Consider the following 26,480-nt stretch of genomic DNA (forward strand, 5'->3'; position numbering starts at 1 on the left):
ATTTTATTTAACCGCCTCTTTCCTTAGATATCGGATGTTTGTGCCCAGCACTATATTGGGCTGGATGAGAGTTTAAAATTGGTACTACAGATAACAAAATAAGGAGCAATTGGTTAATTTTTCTTGTGGTTTTTACGGTTCCAGCTGTCCGGAGTACAGAACGTCTTGACCCTGGTAGGTATGTCTGGAGAAACCTTTATGCTATAAAGTAGTAGGTAACAACATAAAGGACAGTGTAAGTTAATGCGTGTATTTTGATACGTGTGGTTAACCAAACCGCTACGTCATTCATTCACTTACTCACTTGTGTAACTAAATCCAAAAATAGGTAAAAGATAAACATCTTTATTAATTAAGTTATGAATCATTTAGTCTGTATTATTGTTAGCTAATTACGCAATCATATCATAATCAGTATTTTATACATAACTAAAATCACTCCTGGAGGAACTAAAAGTCAAAGAGTGTGCAGATACGAATCCTCAAGTTCTTTGGACACATAACTAGGAATAAATACTTCATGGAACGACTTGTTGTCCAGGGGAAAGTGGAAGGCAAACGGTCACGCGGTCGATCACCCACGCGTTGGACTGACGTAATAAAAGCTGCAACACAAACCTACATAGTCCAATGTTCCAGAAACGCTGAAGATCGTAACAAGTGGAGGCGCATCGCGGGGGCTGCTGTAGCCATAGAAAATGTATCATCGTCAACCACGACCAATCTGTCAAGAGTGAACGACTAAGGAGGAAAATCACTTCGGAATTTCATCAACAGCCTTTAATAATCCACTGCTGGACTAAAGGCCTCTCCCAACGGGAGGGTTTGCCTATATCACCAAAATGGACAGGCGATCATATAGGCACCGCGAACACTGCTGCCCGCTCTCCCTTATATTCCCTTAGTCGCCTCGTACGACACCCGCGGGAAGAGGAGGGGTGGTGACAGCTGTATTTTGATCTGCCATCACGTTCTCCAATCTGTTTTGTACCACACGGCATAAAAAAAAACACAATTATTCAGTCGACTCCAGAATCGTACCCAGAACTTCGAGTTCCGTAATGTACAAAACCGTAATAAACCTAATTATATGTACTATTTACATTAGTACGACTCGTTGGTTTGGTTAATAAGCATTTTCAATCAATTACGAGGTAGGTACTGGGTTCCATTCCCGGGTTAGGTATAGTGTTTAAAAAAAACTCGGAGTTATAAAATTGACTTTGTGTCCTTCGTAACCTCGAATATAAAACTTCCGGTCCTGGTTATTACGTCTAACATAATAATATGGTGATAATATAGTTATTGGACCGGGAATCGAACTTAGTACCTCACAAGTCACAATCCATAATACAACGTAGAACTAACGACTAGAACAAGGAATAAGTAGAATTCAGCAATCGCTATTTAACCCTTATTTGCATTTTCAAAAACTGTAAAACACGTGTTTCTTTTTAAACCAATACATAAACCAAATACCTAGTTTCAGAGATTCTTCGAAAATGACAAACATTCTTCCCTTCTTTAAGGGTGGAATTAAAAACTTTTCATAGTTCTCAAAGATTAAATTTTGCTCACATTAGAGGACTTAAAAAAATATCTTAAGAGGTAGGCTGTAGGTACGTATAGGTTTAGATTCATTTAAATATGTACCAATAAATAAAATCAGTGTCCGCGTCTACAATGCAATACACAGTGACTAGACGAAGTGTACCGAATTCACTTCACGACGTGGCTGCATACGCAGAACGGAGGTAGATATATTGACCCCGCACCGAAGAGTTCCCAGATAAAACATACTGTTTTTACTCTGCATATCTTTCAATAATATTTAAGTGTAATTATCTTAAGTAATGCTAAGCATACTAAAGTTACCGACATAGCTCAGCGAGTCGCAAAGCTGAAGAGGCAATGGGCGAGGCATATAGTTGAGTGTCCAAGGTGCTGGAATGGCAGACGACATCAAAGGAGTCGCTGGGAACCGCTGGAAACAAGCGACCAGGACTGTGGATTTTAGAGCTCCCTACAAGAGATCTATGTCTGACGTAGCTGTGGACGTTTATCGGTTGAAGTGATGATGATGAGTGTCAAGCATTATAATTAAAATTAAGGAGGGACTCTACATATTGCTGTTTAAAAAATATTTTGTCAAACATTAATGTTGTGTAGTAGTACTAGAGCATTTTGCGACAGAGATAGTTCAGTGAAGTACCGCCATGCTAATTCGTGCCATCGAACAGCTAAGCTGAGTTCCGGTCTAATGGGCGTGGGTCCCAGAGGCTTCACACCTGTAGGTAAATGCACACGAAGTGGCACTTTGTAGGATGCATGCCCTGAACAGTCTTGCTCTATGTATAGAACTTAAATTCAAAATCCAAATTCGAATTCTATTCATGTAGACCACTGACGGAATAAGAAACTATCACAGGCACTTATGAGGCGTTCATACATATAATATGTTACCATCAATGTAAGGTGATGGTGATAACTACATTCGTTAAGTTAAAACTAAATTTATGAGGGTTCCAAACGCGATGGTTTCCCGCTTTGAAAGCTGGTTGGGATGGTCCGTTGCTATAACTTATGAAGATCTGTTCAGGCGTTTCTAGATAACAATGGCATTGCCTTCACTGCCTTATTCATAATCCTTATGTGTAGGTGTTCCTCTGATGTGCCTGTAATCAAACCCTTCAAACCGAACACGGTAAGGTATACTTGGCGGAAAAAAAAACATGGCGGTAGTATTTCCCTGGACGACCTCCGCTACAAATAACTCTACTACTGCTCTAGAAATAAACCAAGAGTTATTTCATTTTTAAAGCTTTTATCCCTGTTAGTGATGTGGACATTTAGTTATGACTATAGATATGTATATCTATTTGCTATTATAGAACTTAATAGCCGATTACTTTTATCGATGACATGGTGTGCTGTGACAAGAAAAGATTTTTGCCATTAACACAGGTATATTACTCGTACCAAGCATGAAAGACGCAAATCAATATGTCAATTCCATTACACTATTATACACATCATGCCAAGATAAATATTGATTTATACGATATTCTGAATGTGTCTGTGAAGGTAATAAAGATAGCATAACCGAACTGCACGTTTCTAAAATGCTTGTCTCTTCACCTGTCTTGCAACAACTTCGGAACTAACCATTCCGAAGTTGCCAGTTATTTGGCGATTTTTAGGACCTCTCTGGCGCAACGGTGAGCGCTGAGAATTTAAGCAGAAGGTCCCCTGTTCGATTCCCGACAAGGAAAATATGTAAATTAATAATTTCCGAATTTTCTTTGGTCTAAGCCTTTGGCCATGGCTAGGCAAGCGATTTAGTGTTCAAGTGCGCATAGGAAGGGGTGAACCGTCTACGCACGTTTCGCCAGAAGAAGAGTACATTGTCGAAGATTTGTTTGGTGTGGCGAATAAGGATTGAAGAGATTATAAATTACACCATACATTTACTCCTGCTTTTCACGGAGTTTAGCAAATTAAGCTTAATTTTGATAATACACATTGGTTTTCCACTGAGATACCGTCAAAAAACTTATTTCTAACCCGTAGGTTCAATAAAAAGCTATTACTACCTACCGGCCACCATATCACAACACAATACTTCAGATTGTAAACTTTAATAATTAAATAATACATATACTACTTACGACAAATACACACATCGCCATCTAGCCCCAAAGCAAGCGGAGCTTGTGTTATGGGTACTATCATGACTGATGAATATTTCTATGAATAATATAAATAAACACTTATAATATACATATAAATACGCAGACACTAAAAAACATTCATGTTCATCACACAAACATTTTCCATTTGTGGAAATCGAACCCACGGCCTTGGACTCAGAAATTAGGGTCGCTGCCCGCTGCGCAAATCGGCTGTCGAATAATATTATTCGCATAATATTTCAGAATACGCTGAGCTTTTAGTTCGATTGGCTACTCCACTTTATAAAATGGGCAGAATATTGCAAAAATTTAAATTAGTTCGACAGAGAGTGGTAAAATGATAACAACAATAAATATAACTTTAAACTAATGCAACTTGATATTTCTTAGTGTTTGGGATCGGGGTTTTTTGAATGAGGGTTTATGGCGTAAGAAAGTTTAATTGTAATGTAAATAAATATAACTACCCACCTACTTAAGTGGTCTGTGTTTATGGTGAGCATTACCTGAAAAGAAAATATTTATTAGCCAAAAACTACCTTTATAAACAAAATGATGTAGGAATATTCCATTCATTGCAATGTTTGCTTATATCGCTATTTTATCACAACTGGTCAATAGTAACAAACGCGTTATGTTTTCGATAATATTATTGTCCAATTTATTTAACTGACATGCTTGACTTAAGTTTTATCTAACGTGATAGCCTAGTGGTTCGAGCTTTCGAGCTCCATTTCGGAGTGATCGAGTTCAATCCCGGCACGCAACTATAACTTTCGGAGTTATGTGCGCTTTTTATTTTTAGGCATTTAAAATATCATTGATGATGATTACGGCCTAAACCCTGCTCATTCTGAGATGAGACCCTACCCATGTAGTGGACCGGTACCCTAATAGGTTGATAATGAAAATGACAAAAGCCAGTAAAATCTGCAGGTTGCAACTTACAACTTCTATTCCTCAGCATATAGAGCTTCAAACTGTCTCTTCGCACGTTTCCCTCTGAGACCGTAGCACACTACAGACAAATTATTGAGGTCAACGCAAAGAATTATAAGAAAAGCCGTACTATTTGGTTTATAACATATAAAGCTTATTGTTTAGTGTATTTTAACGTGCACCGGATGCTTTTTCGGGATAAATAAAAAATCCTATATAAGTGCCAAATTTCTGCAAGATATCGATCTTGCGGAAATTTGGCACTATTATATTTGGCAGGTTACGCTGAACATGGATAACAAACAGACAAACTTTAAGAACTTTTTAAATATAATTGTAATAGCTTATCAATAATATCAATAATATAGAAATTAATAATTTAAAAACCCCCGACGTTCATTATAGTTTATATTATTCTCATAGTCAAGCCCTTCCGTTTGATACCTATATTGAGGCAATTGTGAAAAAAAATTAATAAATTTTGTGGAGGCAGCCATCTTAGATTTGAAATTTGTGCGCCACAACACACGCACACACACACACCTCTAGTTATGTGCGTAAGTCTTCAACTTAGCAATCATGCATTGCGAAGTCAACTTCTACTGGCGATTCTCCGGTATAGGAGCGAAATGTGTAAAATGTGATAAGTCGTATAAAGATGTTTTACATAAGTTAAACAGTGCGGATTGGTCTCGTTGTCGGGTGTAATAGCAAATTAAGCCTTATTTGTTGAATTTAGGCAACATAACAACCTGCTTCTATCTAATCTTTATTTTTATAATAGATAATATTACATACAACTACATTCTCACTATTACAAAAAAAATTGGAAAATATGTAAAACATGCAACCGTTTTAAACCTATAACAGCAAATCTGCCGCCTAAGTAAATTGCTAATAACATTTCACACCAAAGACTATTATAATATCTACCTAAAGTATTAAATCAATGCCACAGAAACATTATTTGTTATAGTTCAATCATTAAAAGATAACAATTCTGGAACCAAATAAGAAATTAGTACTGTTGTACCGCAATGCATATATCTGCCGCCAAGCAACATTATTGCAATGTTGTGTGAAGGTTCCGTCAATTATTAGATACCATAAAAAATATATATATGTAACCTTTGGTAATAGGAAACAGACACATTCAGCAGTGCATGTTTCATGACGCTGTCATTAAAGAGAACATTATTTCTTAATTAGTCGACCGCCAAAAATATTCTGGCGATAAATTAGTTTATTTATATACTAAGCACACATATACATAGATATTTATAACAACACTAACGAGTGTATAATTCAAGGTGCCATAATATGCCAAATTCATGATAGGTACGTGTAATCCAGAACTAGCATTAAATCACGTTACTTGTCAGCATTTTTAAGGTAATTCGTAAGAAAACATAAAATATGTCTGAAACATAGAATTAAGAACAAACAGAACCCTCATTATTACATGCAGGGCATGGTGTCCACTGCCCAAAAACAGTGAAAACGCCCTGCGCACCTCTCACTTCATACCCGCGGAATTAAACTAGCTAATAAACTTCTCATTTTATGGTGAACGTTAAGAGCATTAGAGGTAAAATAATTTAGTTCTAGAAACACTACTAAAGTATTTCCTTTTTATTTTATGTGACTTTTTTCCTCCTTTTTAAACAGTCCCTTTTATTTTTTTATTCTTCTTTTCCTTTCTGGCCTCTTTATGACATATAGGTATATATTGTATATATTATATAATATATTTATTGTATATAAATATTCTATTATGTATATATATTTTTTTTGTTTATTATTAAAGTATTACTTTGTGTACACCCTAACCCTTCTTCTTAACATCATGTACTCATTTTGATTTCGTAGGTTGCCTGGTAGAGATCGCGATTTAAGCGATAAGGCCGCCAATTGAACTTTTACCCCTTTTTTTCTAATGCTTATTTTTTTTTATTTTTTTTTTGGTTTATAATAAAGTGTATTTCATTCATTCTATATAGAAAGTAACTGTCTTAGCATTACTCGATTTCTCTAATGCTTTCAATACAGTAGATTTTGAAATTCTTCTGGCTATTCTTGATTTCATAAATATATCCTGTAATGATTTAAATTGGTTTCGTTCATACCTCTATGACCGTAAACAGTGTGTACGTATTGATAGTAAGTGTTCTTCTTGGTGCAGTCTCAGTGCTGGCGTCCCACAAGGTGGTGTTCTTTCTCCTCTACTTTTTTCCATTTTTATAAACTCATTGACAGATTTGCTTTCGCTGTCTTTCCATCTCTATGCTGATGACTTGCAGATTTATACGTCAACCTCTGTTGATGACATATCGGGGGCTATCACTCGTTTGAATTCGGACCTGAATTTAATTAGTTCATGGAGTAAATCGAGTGGGTTGTCTATAAATGCTAGTAAATCCCAGGTCATCTTAATCGGCAGCCGGCAGCAAATCTCTAAAGTTAGCTTCTCGTCTCTTCCTTCTGTAGTCTTTGATGGCGCTATACTTGAGTTCAGCAGTTCTGTTAAAAACTTGGGTATTATCATGGATAATGCGCTCTCGTGGGGTCCTCAAATATCCGAGCTTAGTCGCAAGATCTACGCTGTAATTGGTAGGCTTAAAAGGTGGAAATACTTTTTACCTATTCGTACCAAAATTTGTCTGGCCCACTCTCTTTTACTTCCTATAGTGGACTACGCAGACACGTGTTATTCTGATATACCCCAGTACCTTCTTAATAAACTTGAGCGGCTCCAAAATCTAATCATAAGATTTATCTTTGGGCTTAAGAAATTTGACCAAATTACTCATTACCGTCAGCAACTCAAGTGGGTAACTGTTAATGATAGGCGAAATATCCATATTCTTACTTTACTTTATTCTCTTCTATATAGTCCTATCTCTCCGCTTTACCTTAAAGAGCGTTTTTCCTTCTCTCAGCATCTTGTCAGTCTCCGGTCGGCGAATGACAACAAGCTTGAGATTCCCTTATCTCGCTCTCAGCGCTATAACGAGTCATTCACTGTTAAAGCTGTAACACTGTGGAACTCGCTCCCCTGGGAAATACGTCATTCCGAAACCATTTACCATTCACATCGCTTAAAGAATTATTACTTATCTATGTAATTGAGTAGTATGTAAGTTTATAATAGCATAAATATATATCACATATATCTATCATAGTATATATAAATTTATGTTGGTATTTGTGTAGTTAATATGTAAATGTAGTATGTATGTTCATGTTAGTTTATATTACATTTCTTTTTTTGTTTTTTGTTTTTTTTTTTAACTTTATGCACCATCCATTTTCCACTCTTTTATCGGCTTCGTACGCTCAGGTTGCCTTTAAAAGATCACTTTTAGTTATAAGGCCGCCTTTGCACCCTAGCACTAAGTCCTATTACTGTTTTCCTTGTATTTTCCTTTTTTTTGTTGTGTTGCAATAAAGTTTTTCTATTCTATTCTATTCTATTCTATTCTATTCTATTCATTCATTCATTCACAGTGAAGTGGTTGCTTCAATATTAGTCGTGTACGCGGTTTCTGTTTTTTCTGTGGTTTGCATAAATATAACACTTGTCTTCGTTCAGGCCATAAAGGGCCGCAAAACTAAATTCTGCATTACCGATCCAAAAGTGGTTTTAAAAAAGATCAGTCTCACAATTCTCTCTTATTTTACACAAGGGACAATTTACCTCTTCGAATAAAATTTACCTGCCTACCCACGCCTGTACAAACTTTTTAGTAAAAATGTCACGTTTAATTCCATAAAGTATAGCTTTTCTCAAGTCTTATCTAAATAACATAAGTAGCTTTTCTTCAGTTAACAATTTAGAGTCAAAGATATTAATTTATTTATAGATATCCAACAGTCGAGCTACGTCAGGAAAGCAGAGCCCTTACTGTACGTCAGTTATAAGTTTTAAAAATAGTACTTAAAGTTCATCAGTCAATACCATCTAATGATTATAAAACTCTACTAAAACGTCTGGTCTTTTAGATCTATCTCCTTGCCCAGAATCAAGTCGAGTTAACGCAAAACGTCATAGACTTCTTTATGTATAATAAAGTTACCAGTATTTGTGACATTGAACATTGCTTCGGTAACAGGCAAACACTATGATTCGACGGAAAAAAAATCTTATGTCTAGCATAATATACACGTATGCAAGTCTGTTAAAACTGTTAAATTACTATAGGCAACTACGACACAGAAATACCAAGTGTGGGTACCATCAGATATATGGAATTAGTAACTGTTATTATTGTTTTTATGACTTCAAAAAGGAGGAGGTTCTCAATTCGTCGGAATCTTTTTTTTTATGTACGTTACCCGATTACTCGAAGACGCCTGAACTGGTTTGAAATATTCTTTTTTTCTTTTAAAGGGCACAATTTCCAGGTGGTCACGTTAAATTTTAGCGAAATCGGTCGAGCTGTTACAAAAAATCAACAATAACGTAACGTAGCAAATATTTTCCTATAAAGTTCATTATTTGGCGTGCGCTGAGAAAAGTATTGAAGATACATAAAAAATATGTACTACATGATTAAAGTACTCATTATCACCGAAAAGTAATTTTATCATCAAGAGTATGTAAGTACCATTAAAATACTTTTTTAATGAATTCCAATCGGACATTTAATTTTAAAGTTATCACGTGTATAAAAAATTGTGAAGTCTGTTTTATTTTTATTTCACAAATAATTATAGTTTTTTATTCAGTTTTCATTCATCTAATGTAGTGTCATTCATTTCAAATGTAGAGTAATAATAACATAGATACACACGCCACGTCGGTTTGAATGTGCCAATCTCGACAGATTATAATTATTTATATTTTGGGTGTGTCTCACGGAAGGTTCGAGTACATCATATTTTTGTTTCAGGCATCACGTGGTAAGCAAAGAAGAGTCAGCCGAGCCCCAATATGTCAGATAGCCGTGATATACGCCTACACTTATCGATCCATTTCCAAACATAGATTACAATGAATAGCATGTTATATTTTTAGATTTTGCACGAAGTTTTTCATCATACTAATGGTCAAAAGCTCCGTTTCACTGGTCTGAAAGAAGTCTAAAGATTATTTTATTATAATCATAGATGTTTAACTACTCACTGTGATGTGTCAATCCATTTCGCTTGCAACTCGAATGGCTCACTGCTCAGTGTCGTAATTTCAATATGCTAGAGTAGAGAACTCTTCTCTATCCTCTTTCACCATCAGACTCCTTTAAATTTAAAGGAAAGATTAGGCTTCCTTGGTTTTGGCCATCTGTTCAACCACCGGTCTCAAAGTGACCGTTAACTAGTATGTAAGTTTGTTTTATGTATGTTTATTATAGCGTATATATCATAACTATATATACATATATACATCACTTTGTATAAATTAGTGTGTATCTTATAGTATACGTAATTTTATGTAAGTTTATTATATATGTTAAGTATCTTTTCATTTGTCCACTATGTTTTGTAACTGTTGTTCTCCTTCCTTGGAAGAGATCACTATCAGTGATAAGGCCGCCATAAGTTGCTTCTGTATAAGGTATGTTTAGTTTAGGTACGTAATAAATAATTTTATTTTTATTATTTTCTATCATTTATTGATTTGTAAAAAAACCTTCCGCTAGCGGGCCCAAGGAACCGGCGGTCAGAGCTCCAGAGTTAGATACCTTCTCACAATACGCGCCGTTCCAAGGACTATGCTTTCTGTATCCGACTCTTGATCCAACAACCAAGCGAAAGCTTTTAAGATGTTGGTCGAAGCTTTTCGCGAGAAGACCACAACAACACTCCACATGGCGTTAATCTCGTGAGAAAGGTCCAGTATAATTATACTTATAATATATGTATTTAGATTATTTTTCCTTTTCAGCTTTCACCAGATTATCGTCATGTGGTAGTAAAGTCAACAAATAATACACTGTTATTTTGAAGACGCCGGGACGCACCTATAGTAAGACATCTAAAAATCGATGAGGACATTTCGAAGAGCAAGTTATTGATGAATTATCCTGGCTACTTGACTATGTCTTCGCCGTTAGCAAGATGGGAACACCCGGAAACCTGAGAGACTGCCCAGGGCGATGACGCGTTCGACATATGTCTTTAGTAACATCTTTCATAATTTGTTTCCGGTAGATTATCGTCTTGATGACTTCGTCCATAATTGCACAAACAAAACTCGGTTTTCCCAAGTAGGTCCCCGAACTGTAACCAGGATACGGAAGCGATTTGATCTAAGTACATCCGGTCCCGTCAGGACCCTACTCTCTTCGTTACTCTTCCATACTCTACATACACTCCTTCTTGTTATTATTATTATTATATTTGCATTATCATACATTGTCCCTTTTTAAAAACAGTATCCCGTATATATAACATCACCACATAGGCCACAGTCACCGTTAAAGCCACGAGACGCGCGATGTGACCGGCAAAGCGACTAGTAAATGAAACAAAAAAAACGAGAAAATGAAAAATGTATGGAAATATACCAAGCCAGCCACGGGGCAGCTGCGACCGGCAACGCATCAAATAGCGCAAAAATTCAATTTGATCCTAGGCCAGCGCGTTAGGTATTGTTAGCTACGCAACGATATTCATGAAACATGGCTAGACCTATCGCAGCTATAGCAACAATAATTCGTATAAAATCCCCGCATATAAATAGGTACATTAGTTTTTGAGCACTAGAAATACACAGACTCAGATAAAGAGGCCAAAGACGAAGTGGTTACACTTATGACGCCTCTCTTTTAAGACGTTCGTCATCATCTTTGAAACCAATGGAGGTCTACTGGATATAGAATTTCTTTAGCGAGTTCCAAATATGACGGTCTCGAACCGCTTTCGTCTGCTTTAAGTAGTGCGAGGTCGCCAGTCGAGCACTGCCTATTGCCATTTCAGCTTCGCAACCCGAGCTCTGACACTGAAATCTGTCAATTCAAAAAAAAAAAAAGAACCCGAGCTCTGATGGTAACTCTGGTTCTTCTATGCATCTCCTCCTTTTTAACTTAATCACGTAGAGATACTTCGAGCTCAATCACACTGTGACACTGGTTCAATCAAACCTTCTAATCAGGCCCATAGTTAAGAACTAAGTGTTTTAAGACAAAAAATGGTAGACACGAAGTGTTGATCTCCGAGCATTGTGGCTAAAAAGCATTGCATAATAATAAATTTTTAACGGTAAGAAAAACCTGCGCCACATTTGGCGCGTGGTTAGCATGCGCACCACGGGAGAGTTATGTCTACCATTATCTTGTTTATCTCAATAGAAAAAATACTAGTAGCAGTAGCATCATTTGTCGTGGTGCGCATGCTAGTTCTACAGTAAGCCAACTGTGTGAGTCAAGTAATGGCGAGTCTCATTCAGGCCAAGATTCAGTCACATTAAAAAAAACTCAATTAACAAGAAAATAAATGTACCTATTTATAATATAATAATAAATAATAGTGATGTATCGTGTGATTTGATCAGGCGACATATTTGGCAGACCAACCAACCTGCGCGTCGCCAAGGTGTGGTGTGGCGTGGCTCATTCATATCATGTCACATAGAGAAAGTTGAATAGTTATTTAAAGAAAAACAATTAACGAGACAAAAAAGTTATTTAGATTTCTATTTATTTTGAGTTGACTATTTAGATTAGATGATAATCATGCGATAATTTACAAAAGTATGTTTACAATAGTAAATTATCGTATAATTATCATGTATGACAGAATTTGGCACGCAAGTATTTTACTGGCAATTAACCTTTTTTTTTGTCTTCAGGAAATAATTATATGGTCAGGATGGTATTTTGGTGAATAAAATCACAATCACAAAACAGCTACAATCAAACTGCTTTTTTATGACATTTGAAGCTGTTGTCCTGAAAAACAGACTTGTTTCCGGTGTAAAGTAGCGTATATCCAGCGCCAAAGTGTAAGTCAATCTGAAATGGGTGAACACAGGTGACAGAAGTCAATTCAGAAATACAATAAGTATAAAGAGCCTTTGTGGATATAAACTGTCTAACCTCGGAAACCTAAACCAATGTCACTGCTGCCGAATGAAAAATAAACTGATGGGATGGGCTATACAAGCTCGGAAAGTCCAGAGTACCTGAATATTCCCTTAAAATTGACGCAAATAAAATTTATAAAAAAATTAACAGAACATAACCTACGCACAGAAAACTGTAATAAGTGCTAAAAATAAATTGGAATACGTATTGAAACAGTTGTATCCAATTGAAAACCACAGCTGCAATATCGTAGCTTTTTTTAAGATGTCGGCATAAATCCCACTTTAATAATGAAAGTTAATAACGGTTATTGATTTAGGAACATGATTTATGTCTCTACTAAGTGATTTATGCTATCAAATACCTTCATCATATAAACCCAATACCGGTCCACTACAGGCACGGGTCTCCTCCCACAACGAGAAGGGGTTAAGGCCGTAGTCCACCACGCTGGCCCAGTCCGGATCGGTGGACTCCACACACCTGAGAGAACATTATGGAGAACTCTCAGAAATGCAGGTTTCCACACGTTGTTATCCTTCCCAAGTATAGTTGAAGCAAGTGATATTTTTATTGCTTAATACGCATATTACTTAAAATAGTCAGAGGTGCTTGCTGGGATTCGAACTGGGCCCTACGAAAATTAAGTCGAAAAAAAAAAGTTGATTCCTATCCACTGGATGCTATCAAATACCTTAGTAGCCGTATAACATAGAGGCATATAATGATTAGGTAGAGCTCTGAAGTGCTACCTAGTAGGCTAGTGGGTTCAGTATTACGTAGAAGTGGGTAAAGTGATATACCATATAATGTTTGTGTTTTTGTTTAGTTATAGTTGGCAGACCAAGCTGATGGCCAAGCCACCTTATGGTTAGTGGAAAATCATCGCGTATAAACAGAGCAACATTTCGCAGGGCATGCAAGGCACACGTTTTATATAGTTACGCCCTATGCGTATGCGTAGTCAAACTCAGGCGTAGGTGTATAGCCTTACGTACCGTGCGTACCTGTACCTAATTACACTGGTCACCATACGGTTCAGACCGGAACACAGCAATGGTGCTTGGTGGCAGAAATAAGTAGCACTTTCCCCAACGAACTTGGACAGAACCAGAGTGAGCAACTGCTGAGTTTCTTGCCGGCTCTTCTCAGTGGAATTTACCTTCCGAGCCGGTGGTAGAGTCACTACAAACGTCTGTTTAACTGACTTGACGTTTCAAAAGTGCTTAAAAACTAGGCCTGCTTGAAATAAATGAATTTTGAATTCAGAATTTTGAACTGCCAAAAACAGCATGAAATAATGGCCGCATTGGAATAATGTATATTACCTTCATCCCTTTGACCCCCAACCCTTTTACAAAAATGATGTCCCCTGACAGAGGCTATAATTAACGTGTCCACCTGCTAAAACACGGGAACATGGAATAGGAGAAGTTTACCATCGTTTATTAATACACATAAGTATATTATTTGGATATTATTTAGTGCTCTGAGAGTTGATAAAGCTGTGCTGTGCTGTAGATGAATTTATATCCTTTCCCCGGGGATATAATTGTCTCCTGCCCATGCTAGCCGTGCAGAAGTAGGTAAACCACGTGTGGTCGGTGGTCCTATACGAGTTCTTACTTTTTATAGCATTACCGTTAATTAATCTTCATCTACACTGTAATCTCTGAGAATTTATCCGTAGGGAACTAACTGATCATACTCGTAAGTAGAGTATCATATGTGAAGTCTACCGATCCGCACTTTGCTAGTATGGAGGACTCTCATGTGGACTCTCACTCTCACTCTCTGAGTGGAGGCCAGAGTCACGGCAAATAAAAGTGGGCCAGTAATGGGTATGGATAATGATGATGATGATCATAATGTCATCAGATTGTCTTTATGTCAGTGCCAGTTTTTTTTTTTTTTAATTATTATGTACTTATTGTCAAGTTATACTTGCCAGAAGAGCGGTCAATCAATATCATCATATCAACCCTTTACCGGAACACTACAGGGCACGGCTGAAGTCCGCCACGCAGGCTCAGTGCGGAATGGTGGATAGAGCATTCAATACTTTTGTAAAAAAATCACATTCCACCTTAGGCATCACCACTTACCATGTAAACGTATGTCAGTGTATGGGTAAGCATTAAAATAAAACGATGTTCTTTACAAAAACAAAAAGAAGAAAACCTACCTACCATCACCTTAATAACGTGGTAAGGCAAAAACATCTAGTTTTCATAAACGGATGCGATTTTATGAGAGGTGTACGTTATCTGCGTGCGGGGTAAGTTTTTAAGATTGGCATCTACGAGTACGATCTACGAAATCAATCGAAAGTTTTCAAGGATTATTTGATTTTTTTTTATATTACCTTACTAATTCGAAATAAAAGTTTTCGGTAACAGTTTTAGATTAAAAAGACTAAGATTTTGTTCAATATTTTTTTTTCTCAGCTGTTTATTGTTCACGAAAATTCAGAATAGTGCCTCCATACAATATGTTTCGCACATAAAGCAGAAAAACAATTACCATGTTTGGACATTTCAATAATTTTACTAATGAAGATTTTTCCAAAATTCAAATTACGGCGGAAAAAACTCTAGAATCAAAAATTACGGGAAAATCGTTATATTTATAATTTTAGGCAGTTTACGATAATTGCCATACGATGTCGATCCTAAAAACTCACCCTTTATATCCTGCGGGAATGGAAACCTGTCAGAGGTAATTCAGGTCCATGGGATAGCAATAACCATGAAATTAAAATAGCCCCCAGTCATACGCCAGCATCCATGCTTTATTACTTTCAGAGAACCTAGACACTTAAAGATTTCTACTGTTTCATTCCGTATAAAATAATTACAAACCGTTTTAAAATTTAATATATTCGGAATATTTTTTATATTCGGTAGCTAAATTCTTGAGGTATAGGATATTAAATATCACGCTACAACCCTAACGAGCAAAGCAAACGACCGGTGGGCGACTGACGCGATGGGTCAGTGTAGGTATATTGTAACTTTACCAAGAATAGCGTGAGAAAGTTAATAAGGAAATAGTACCAGAATTTGTAGGTCGCGGTAGTACGCTTTATATTATCAACGCAAAGGTATCTGTGCATTTTTTTTGTTACCTTTGTGCAACGATCTTGCCGAAACAGCCAACCCAATTTTGACGAAATGTAGGTATATCATAGGTACTTTGCATCCTGGTGATAATTGTTAAAACTCTATAAAACCAACGGTTTTCGAGGGATTATTTACAAAACAAAGCAAACGAGGACAATATCACAGGCAAAAGCTCGATCGTAACAAAATAAGGGCTTGTACCTACTTTGTTATGACCGTTGAGTATGATAATAACCATAGATAATTACATGTAATAAGCTTAGGATTTAGCAGTAATTGCATTAATATGATACCAAGTTCCAACAAGTGCTATTGTGAGGTAGGCACTTTATTAAATGGTACAGCCACAGAAAAGTACCTAAAACGTAAAGAAATAATTATAATGCTACTTACTCGCCAAGCAAGCAAGAAAACTCAGGTTTGGCAAAACTATTAGAAGCCTATTTTTTATTCATTTGCGTGTTTTATACTAGGTATCATTTGCTGATTTTCGTTTTTTTTAAAACTCCAAACAATGCTTATAAAAATAAAAAACACTTAAAAATTTATAAGAAATTGCTTGCGGGGCTTTTGAATGCCCAAGCAACCGGCGGTCAGGGCTCCAGAGTGAAGAACCTCCTCACAATACGCGCCGTTTCAAGGACTACTGCCTTCTGTATCCGACCTTGATCCAACAACCAAGCGAAAGCTTCTTAAGATGTTGGTCGAAGCTTTTCGCAGGAAGACCATTGACTGAAACGACGGTTTTTATTATTATTCCACTCCAAGTTAGCCCTAGACTGCAATCTCATGTCTGCAGATGATGCAGCTTTAAGATGGTAGCGGGCTACACTGGGGGGTACGGCATTTATAATATTAAAATCATACTCCTAATCGATTTCTACGCGATATCGCTTGAGAGCACGTCTATAGTCAATAAGGTGGTAACTAGCCACGTCCAAAGACTCCAACCTAAACCGAAACTTGAAATTAACTTTAGAAATTATTTTACAGCTTGGTTTGGTTTGTAATTAGTTTTTGGCTATCAATCTTAAATTAACTTTAAAAGTTGTTTATATACCTAGTAACTACAATATTCCTTGTCTTTTTAAAATATATCTCTGTGTGTTTACTTATACATACTAAAATGATGGCGTTAAAGTCAGTTTCACAAAAAAATTACATTCATTGTTTTTCCCTCAAAATTTTAAATTACTTTCCTTATAATGCCTATATATCGATATGTACAACATATCTTCCAGCTAGATACCTACCTACCTACTAAAATATTTGAATACATTATGACCCAAGTGGAATAACAAGTCCCTGTTGAGTCTGGCCGCTTGATTATTATTTATGGTTTTAAAGACCCCGTCGTCTTGGTTATTACAAGTCGTAACTACAAGCTTACTACCTACCTTCGTTGCTACCGTCTACGCATATGCTGGTCTATAACGACCACCAGACCAGGGGTCGTCAACCTGCGAGATTGGGGGTCCATGACATCTTAATAGGGTTCAACACTAGTAGTAGATTTAAGACGATTGTGAATTACATTTCGACTTTCAATCTTACAAAATATCAAAAAGTTGATTGTAGGTAGACTAGATACTTAATTTCCAAAATAAAATAAATAAGCAGGGTATATATGCCAACTGTAATGTAATAATGGCATGTTATCTATGAAAAGAGACACAAAATGTTGCGAACTTCTGATTTAAACTGAAGTTTATACAGTTAATGATATATAGTAAATAGCTCTCATTCATAGGCATAGGGCCATTCATGCATATGTCAGGGGTCAAGGTCAAACCAACAATTTCATGAACGTAGTACGTTCAACGTAGTAAATAATCACAAAAGCACCTACGTACCTACCTACAGAGCTAAACACAATACACACAGTTCTTGAAGATACCTATCTGTGTAGATACCTGCTCAAAAGTAAATTTAATGTAAATTATTCCAAAACTTCTATCTAGAGACCTAATAGGTATGTATTTTTAGTCTAAAATGCGCAAACACAACAGTGCGTAAGGAAATACAAACCTTTTGTCACGCCAGTACCTTATATTTCGGACCACTTGTAAATCCACACCACATCACAACACGTAACTCTGTTTCAGATTATGTACCGACACAGTAAACAACGATCCAAAACGAAAGAGAAAGTGTTATACATATGTTTACATGTGTAGTGTTTCGGCGTGAGCCGTCGACTGGCCGTAAGGACGCGGGAAGGTCGCGTGAATCTCCGCGCATGCGTCTTGGATATATTAGCCAACAGTGCCAACAGAACTGCCAACATCCTCACCTTCAAACTTCTTATCAGCATTCCTAATATTGTTTAAAAGTAAAAGACTTGCACTGCCCAAGTGGACAGTAAGGAAATCTACGCACCCGATTTTTTTATTCTGCAAGAAACGAATGTCGTCGGTGTGAAAAAGGAGCCTTTAGAAAAGTATCAGTGTCTACCGCTTAATTCTAGTAACTACATTTCTTTTTAACAAGTTACAACATAGGTACTCAGACCTCCACACATACCAAAGTTCGAAGTTTGCGAAACGCCTTCAAAAATGATAGTAGCAATTTAGTGTATTGACCGGCGGCATTAACGCAAGCAGGGAATAGAGTTTGAAATCCCAACACGCATGTCCTGTGCAGAGCAAGCCAGCCATCTATCATGTTTTATTATCCGTTTAATGGGTCAAGGAATACAATGTTGTCAACACTTTTCTAAAATCAATTAATTGCACATGTACGTATCAAATGGTTTGCTATTCTTACGGTGCAATATTGTCGGACAGCAGATAGTTTATCGGTTAATATAAGGGGGTTGATTCCCAATCGTAGTCTTTGAATCCCATTTCCCGTAAAATTTAAAAGTTGACCTGTGATCAGTTTATTGCGGCTAATAATATTTCTTACTGTTCGCATGGGCTCATAAATTTCTTACTAGATGAGTATTGACCTCTTAAATTTCTTAATATTATAAACTGTTTGCGTTATTCCTTTAACGTTATTTATAAGGCAAGATTATTGTAAGGTAATAAAAAAAAATATCCTAATAATGTAAAAGTAGATAATAACTACTAACGCCATCTATTGACCGTTGATAAAACCATTGATTTTCTATCTACTAAAACGTTGGTACTTGGCAGGAAAAGGACCGGAATAGATAGTACCGACCGGTAAGGTTGGTACAGAGTTAAAGAACCGAACTTGCTTAATTGAATGACGTGACTATTCGAGAAACACTACTAAAGTAGAGTGATTTTTGACGGTTAGTCCTATACACGGTTTCTGTATGTTTTTAATTGCTATCTACTTACTAGAAAATTGGCGGTGTCCACCCTCAAAGCCACGACGAGTCGTCGGGTCCGTTTTTTCGGGTTTTGTCTCTTTACTACTACTATACTATAATAAACACATGTGACATAACTCCTTAACCTACACTCCGATGTTAGAGTATACCAGCTATGTCAAAACATATGACAAAAACCGATTAAGCCCTCTCTCCTATTACAATTTCGAATAAGTATAGGTTTGTACATAAGACGATCGAAATGAGGTATTAAATGATTGCTAGGATTGAATATTAGCAGAATATTAGAAAGGTAGTGGATTTCTCGATTTAACACGAATCCTTCATTAACCTCCGATTCAAGGTAGCCTTAAAAAAGACAACACTTACCTCAAAAGATGTACATACATGCATAGTTATAACCTTTTCCAGGCTATTTAGAAAATACTCCATACAATAACAGTGCAGAATCTGTAACTCGGTAATTTGCTTAATTGTGTGTTTATGTGAACCCATAAGGTTTCATAGTATTATTATTTGAAAATAAATTGTTAGAGACCGAAACTGTATGTGGAACTGGTTTATTATGTAAAATCTTTCTTTGCCCAACCGTACAAGTTGAGGAAATAAAAGAAAAAATTTAAGCATATTAAAGCAGAAAACATAATGGGCCTCACTGCTTCAGAGCAAGGACTTTGTTTGGTAAATATATTTCTTTAATTCTGAATTGACTGAAAAATTAAAATGCTGAACCTGTTTTGATAGAAATTGAACAGGAATGATGCTGTTGACCAATTTTACTTTAAATTGTGTAGTGTGCCTATTCAATTTCCTGTAAAACTTTACAACATCTTATTAAATACCATAGTTTATACCTCTTCTAACATCAATTTTTGCATTTTTATAGAAGAATAATAATAATCACTTTGGTTATTGTTGAAAAATTCTATAATTTTTTTTATATTGGTGCAATCTCTAAAAAAACTAAATTGGCTGGTCTTATAGTAGTGATATCCTTTGTAAACACCTCTTGTAAACTACAGCACTACTTTTAGAGATGTCAATTTAGCTAATTCCAGAGATTAATATAAAAAACTAGCACCGTTATTAGATTTCAGATAGATGTAGTATAGAAAATGTAGAAAAAAATCTTATTTCGCTCTAAATATTATTGGTAAAATGAGTTGGTAATAATGAAATAGGTATTAACTCTAGTTACAAAGACAAAGATAAATATCTTTTATTGTTAAAATATAAAGTTTATAAAATTTACAATGGATTTATTAGTGCAAACTGCTCCATGTTATGCTCGATTATTTCTGTACCAAATGTGTTTATGTAACCATAACAATGTGATGTTCATGTAATGGCCCAATTGTTACCATACAATACACTCTTTGGGAGTTTTCATTGGAGCAACCAATTCCTAAGCAACTACTTCCTGCCCCACCTCAGTGACAGGTACAGGTATTAGGAACCAGTCCACATTTTATGCATCAGAATCCATAATATTTAGATCATAAAATTAACAATTTGCCTTATAATATGTCAAGAAACAACAATTAAGTATTTTATTTTGTTACAGTAGATTAATTAAGGCATACCTGTGTATTGTAATTGTCAATCTTTAATCTAAAACATAAAGGATACTTAATTAAAAAATCCATAATAACAAGCTCTTTTCGTAATTTTATTTATGTAAATTTGCAGATATAATTAATACAAATTATGGTCATGTAAATTGGGATCTATGGTAAATAATATAACTATTAACAGGCATAAGGTCACTGTCTCACTGCCTATCGATAACAGCTGATTCCAACCATATACAATTTTAAATGACTTGTTCAAATATAAAAAGGCAGTCTCGGAAATGTGGCTTTACAAATACTGTCTTACTTCTAAGTTTACATTATGAGATTTTTATTGTGATAGTGATAAAAGACAAACTTAAACTATGTGAACATACATACTACCAGAATGGCTACATGCATGCATGACTTGCATAGGTTCCTCACATTCTAGGTGGTGTTTGGTGCAACTATGTCAACTATTTTATTCTAAATGTTTAATAATGTGACCAACCTATATTGTCTATATGTCATCATACATCACAATTTTTTCTACAGCTATCTGTACAATTTTGGAATTTGGAGATTTATAAATGCCAATCTAATTTGATGCTACTAGTTTGATCAGCAGCTGTATTATATACATGACTACTGTCAAATGTGTGTATCTAAAATTTTATTATGCATCATCATTCCTCTATTTGCACACAATTTAATTCAAAAATCAAGGACTGCTAACAAAACAATCTAGATACAAATTAAACTATTCACAAACAAATCCATAAATAAACTTTGATTAAAACATAAAACATTGAAATACTTAGTAAGTTGACACTACTGATTTAATGAATGATATAACATTCACATCAACAGAGAGCGTTTATTCCTCAGACTCAGTTAGTTCTGGCTTCATTAGCTTCAACCAAGGGTGCTGAAGGCACTCATATGCAGTGGCTCGCCGATTTGGATCAAAATCTAACATAGGTTTCAAAAAATCAGCAAATTCCTCAGCATCATTTTGACTCCACTCATACTTTTCAGTGAGAACGGAAACTAAGCCCCAAGGTTTTAGGCCAGTGATATTTCTCAATTCACCTTTTTTATTGAAAAATATTTTTGAATACTTTCCAGAAGCAGCAATTCTTTTAGGAATGTCTCCAAGTAGCTCAATGATGTGAGCAAGATGGTCTTCATCCCGACTATAGCCATCTCCTGAGTGAGGTTCAAAAAGATAATCTCCAGTGGCCAGCTCAAAAGCCATACATGCAGTACTCCATATATCTGCTGAAGTACCATAGCCTGCACTCAGCAAAACTTCCAATGAGCGGTACTGTCTAGTTTGAATGTCCTCAGTAAAGTGTCGATGAACCCAGCAGGCATTACCCAAGTCAGCAATTTTTACTTCAACTTCACACACATCAAATGCAGGATCAGGTCTCTTATCAAGAATCTTATCCTTGATCTGAGAATTGAATGACGGTGGTGTGTCTGTCATTTCCCCTTCTGACATAGGAGTACCTGTATCATCCCCACAACCATATTGTTTAATTCTTACCTGCACAGCTTCTGCATCAGTGTCAAAAGCTTCATCATCTGCCTTTTCACTATCATTACAACCATTTACGCTTGGCTCATTTTCAGAGTGAGTATTTTCAATAACGCTCTCCTCCTCAGGGGTTAGCGGTGAGTCATCATTGTCTTGTGACATAGGTGCTGAATCACTGTTGACAACCTTTTTTTGTTCCTCTATTTCTTCTATTTGTTCCATTTGTTTTTTAAGAAGCATAGACTGGCGTTTTGCTTTTTTCTTCAATTTTTTCTTTTTGTTTCTACTCATTTTACCAGTAACTACTTGTTCCTGAAACTCCTTAGGTGCTGTGCTGATGAGGGAGTGGGGTAATCTGAGGCCCAAGGAATGTAGCTCAGTAGCTTCAGCTGCCAACTTACGAATATATGCTTCATCCACACACACTAACACATTTTCAGGTTTTATATCTGTATGAATTATTTTACATTTAGTATGAAGGTAATCTAGCCCTTCCAGCACTTGGTGTATAATAGTTTTAACGTTTTCACGGGGAATGCCTCGGTAATTAGACTTTAGTATAAGTTTCAACAGGTGATGCCCTAGGACTTCAAAAACCATGCACACATGAGTTCCATTCACCCCCGTGATTTTAAAATCGTTTAGTAATTGGACAGTTTTGTTTCGCTTAGGATCGGCCGGATCGCTGTCGCGGACCGACTTCAATATCTTAATTTCGTCTAAGGCCGTTTCTGTGAAATGAGGGGCAGACTTAACTACTTTTAATGCGACAAACCGCTTGTCGACGAGATCCCAGCACAGCCACACCGTGGAGAAATGCCCCCAACCCAATTTCCTAGTGACGTGGTAGCGATTCAGGAACAAGTCTCCGATCTTGACAGGATGGTATCCACCCTTGCAGTAGTCGGCGCTGTCCTCTTGCTCCTCGTCGTCGCTGGCATATTGCTCATCCTCGTCCTCTTCGATAGTTTCGTTGGACGAACTGTGAGTCGGTTCAAGACGGTTCTGGTTTTGATTGCGCAGCCCGTTTCCTTGTCCACCAGCGCCGATATCTTCCTCGCGATTTTTCTTCTTTCCGAGTTTATGCCTTTTCTTTTTCGCCTGAATGGCGAGTACTCTTCTGTTTACATCTGATTTAGAACTCATTTAGTAAATTAAAACACGTTCAACAAGCTCCAATAAAAGCAAATTTATCTTTTCATCTCAATCTTTTTGTTTGAGTATGGCGGCCGGTTGCAGACAGAACAAAATGCGCTCGAACATGAACAGTTCTATAGTGTTGCTATAAGAAAATACTTCAATGTTGAAATACACTAGCTTTAACGTAGTTTACACAATATATCAACAAAATATATAAAATAATTATTAATGTAATATTTTAGGTAATTTATTTCATTTAATTTCATTAAGAATGTGCGAAAAAACTTCTGTTCTAATTTTAGTTGCTACCACACTTATCCGACATAGAGACCAACTTAAATTCATTCAACTTTCATTTTCAACATTCAACTTAAGTTCATTAACAACCTACAACAGGGCAAGAATCTCCTCTTACAATAAGAATGCGAAGAGTTTATGGCGCAGTCCGCCATGCTGGCTCGGTTCGGATTAGTAGACTACACAAGTCCTTCAGAACATTATGTAGAACTCAGTTCAGTTTAAAAGCAGTTAAGTTGCTATTTTGATTTGATAGGAACCTTTTGATAATATTATATTTCAGGATAATTTCTTCTGATATAAGTTTCACAATATGTCTCTTACATCTAAAATTAATAATCTAATCTAAAATCTTCACCAATGTATAAAGTACTATAAATTTATAAAGTGGGTAAATAATAAAATTTTTGATAACTATAAATTCATATTTGCCATATATTTTATTAAATTGATTAGGATTTTTACAAATACGCTATACGATTTTTACAATTTTTACAATTATTATTTAGTCAATAGATAGTTTTCAAGAAACAATTAAAATTGAAAAATGTACTAGCAAATCTATAGGTATTAGGTTTAGGGACGGACAACAGAGAGACCACATAAAACACATTTATTATGTAAATTTTATATTTCTATAAATTATATTTATTTAAGCTGATTAATCAAATGATAACAATTACTATTCATTAAATATTTAAGTATCAGTTTTAACTATATTTAACTAAGCATAACGCTTATAAACATATTATGTTCAACAAATTTTATTTCTTTCTTTTTGAAATGTGTGCTTGTATATTTTGCAATTCAGCAATTTTATTTTCCTTTTCAGACATTCGTTTAACAGGTAACAAAATAATTCCACCAGCAGCTATAAATATTCCAGCCATATAAAATGCTACTGAAAATCCATATAAATGTTTAAGCATACTTGTGCCTGGAGAACAGAATAAGGATCCTAATCCTTGAAACACAAGAACAACACCAGTTGCATTTGTCAAATTATTCAACCCATACAAAGAGACTATCACCGTACTTCGTAATGAAGTAGTGCTAGACACGAAAAATCCATATATAAAACAATAGAAATACTGATAATATAAATGAAAAGATAAACCTGATAAAATAGTACTTGTGCCCGCTATTAACATTGATACAATATAAACGTAAATCGGATCCACCTTACAAGCAATTCCTCCTAATATCAGTCTACCTAGTGCGTTTGCGAATGCTATTACACTCACAAAAAATGCACAGTGTTCCGGATCAACTCCTGCTTCACTATTTCTATTCTGTATGAAAATGTAAGGAGTTAAAAATCCTAAATTTATAGAGCATCCCGCGAAACATAAACATATGAATGATTTCTTACGAAATAGTTTTGGGTCCATCATTGAAGCCAGAACTCTTCTTGCCGCTGTAGTGAAAACTCCCCTCTTTTCACGTAAATCACCAGCAGTTGCTGCTCTAGATACAGCTAACTGATATTCTAAACCAGTTTTAGAAGTAGCTGTGGCCATCGTACTTTTTTGATATGCTTCCAGCTTTTCTAATTTTCCTTCATAAAATACATCATCTCTATACATTGGCCGAGATGCTGGCACATGTTGCTCCCAATGACATAAGCGCCCCCAACAGCTTTTCTTCTTAGGTTTTTTTACAGTAACTGAAATTTCAACGGGCAGCGGCTTTGATTTGTCCTGTACACTCGTTTTTGACAAAATAGATTTAACTTGCTTGAGTTGTCTCGGACTAATACCTCCTTGTGGAACATTTGCGGTCAATGTAAGTTTGGATACAGCTGCAGCCGAGGGACCTGGCTGATCAGCTGATGTCACTACAGTATCTTCTATTAGCGCAGCTGCCGTAGGAAAATTTGAATTTGAAATGGCGTTAAATAAGCGTTCTGTAGCAGTAGGCTCTAAAGTTTTGTTATCAGTTTTAGTGCGTGACGTTGCAAGCCGTAGACCAGCTGTAGATAAATTTGGCAAGTAAGTAACGGTGCGTGTTTGATCTTCTGTAGTTTTAACAACGTTAAAGGACAAAACTGGTCGAAAAGTCATACCAATAAAGTAAATTAACCCGATGAGTCCCGAGTGTAATAATATCGTTGTTCGCCAACCAGCTAATCCAACCAAATATGAATTTAATGGATAGAATGCCATGACGCCAACACTTGAACCGCATGAGGCTATAGCTAAAGCGATAGATCGAAGCTTGTCGAAATAAAATCCTACGATTAACCCTGATGACATATTAATTAAACAGTACCCAAAACCAGCTAACGCTCCATAAAATATGCATAAAGTCATGAAGTTCTGTGCAAAATATGATATAAACAATGAAAAAGAACTAAGAACAGATCCTGACATTATGCACGCTCTAAATCCAAAGCGGTTTATAAATGCTGAGGCCAAAGGTCCAGCTATGTAATAAATTGCAATAGTTATTGAATTCACCAAGGTTGTCAATGAACCGGATACATTCAGGTCACTTGAAATGTCGTTCATCAAGCTTCCAAACGTAAAAGATATTCCGTCTAGTATTAAAATACTAATAAATGAAGCTGCAACCACTACCCAACCCCAGCAGCTTTCTTGAGGTACCACTATTTGAGCAGCAATTTCAGTTTCCTCTCCACCCTCGAGCTTATCAGGCCTAGAAACAATTCTGCTAGGTGCTACTAAGGCATTTTTCGCTGTCTCAGTTTTTACTAGAATTGGATTGGGTGGCATTTTATTGCAAATGCACCATACACTTATCTATTATTTTCAGATAATGCAACATTTTAAATAGATAACTAAAATTTTATTTCTCGTGATATAAATAAAAATCTCTCTATCGCAACAATAAACGTTAGCCTGGA

General features: G+C 36.0%; 3 protein-coding genes across 4 annotated transcripts in view; all 3 read right to left on the reverse strand.

Moving 5' to 3' along the window:
- Window positions 1-17,983, reverse strand: part of LOC120630283 (glycogen-binding subunit 76A) — a 70,904-nt gene extending 52,921 nt beyond the window's left edge. The window contains exon 1 of one of the 2 annotated variants that reach the window (XM_039899459.1): window positions 17,824-17,983. In XM_039899459.1, the coding sequence (XP_039755393.1) occupies window positions 17,824-17,859 (36 nt within the window). In that variant the 5' untranslated portion in view covers window positions 17,860-17,983. Of the gene's footprint in view, window positions 1-17,805 lie in introns of both variants that reach the window. The other variant, XM_039899461.1, reaches the window with a different exon arrangement.
- Window positions 17,984-20,729: 2,746 nt separating this feature from the next.
- LOC120630341 (SRSF protein kinase 2) lies at window positions 20,730-23,430 on the reverse strand. The gene has a single exon (XM_039899539.1). The coding sequence runs from the start codon at window positions 23,321-23,323 to the stop codon at window positions 21,512-21,514; it is 1,812 nt and encodes a 603-aa protein (XP_039755473.1). The 5' UTR covers window positions 23,324-23,430; the 3' UTR covers window positions 20,730-21,511.
- Window positions 23,431-24,378: 948 nt separating this feature from the next.
- LOC120630642 lies at window positions 24,379-26,349 on the reverse strand. The gene is made up of 3 exons (XM_039899904.1): window positions 26,199-26,349; window positions 24,747-25,859; window positions 24,379-24,551 (listed from the first exon to the last, which is right to left on the reverse strand). The coding sequence occupies exons 1-3, from the start codon at window positions 26,347-26,349 to the stop codon at window positions 24,379-24,381; spliced, it is 1,437 nt and encodes a 478-aa protein (XP_039755838.1).
- Window positions 26,350-26,480: the final 131 nt, after the last annotated feature.

This window comes from Pararge aegeria, chromosome 16 (genome assembly GCF_905163445.1).
Source record: "Pararge aegeria chromosome 16, ilParAegt1.1, whole genome shotgun sequence".
Classification (NCBI taxonomy): domain Eukaryota; kingdom Metazoa; phylum Arthropoda; class Insecta; order Lepidoptera; family Nymphalidae; genus Pararge; species Pararge aegeria.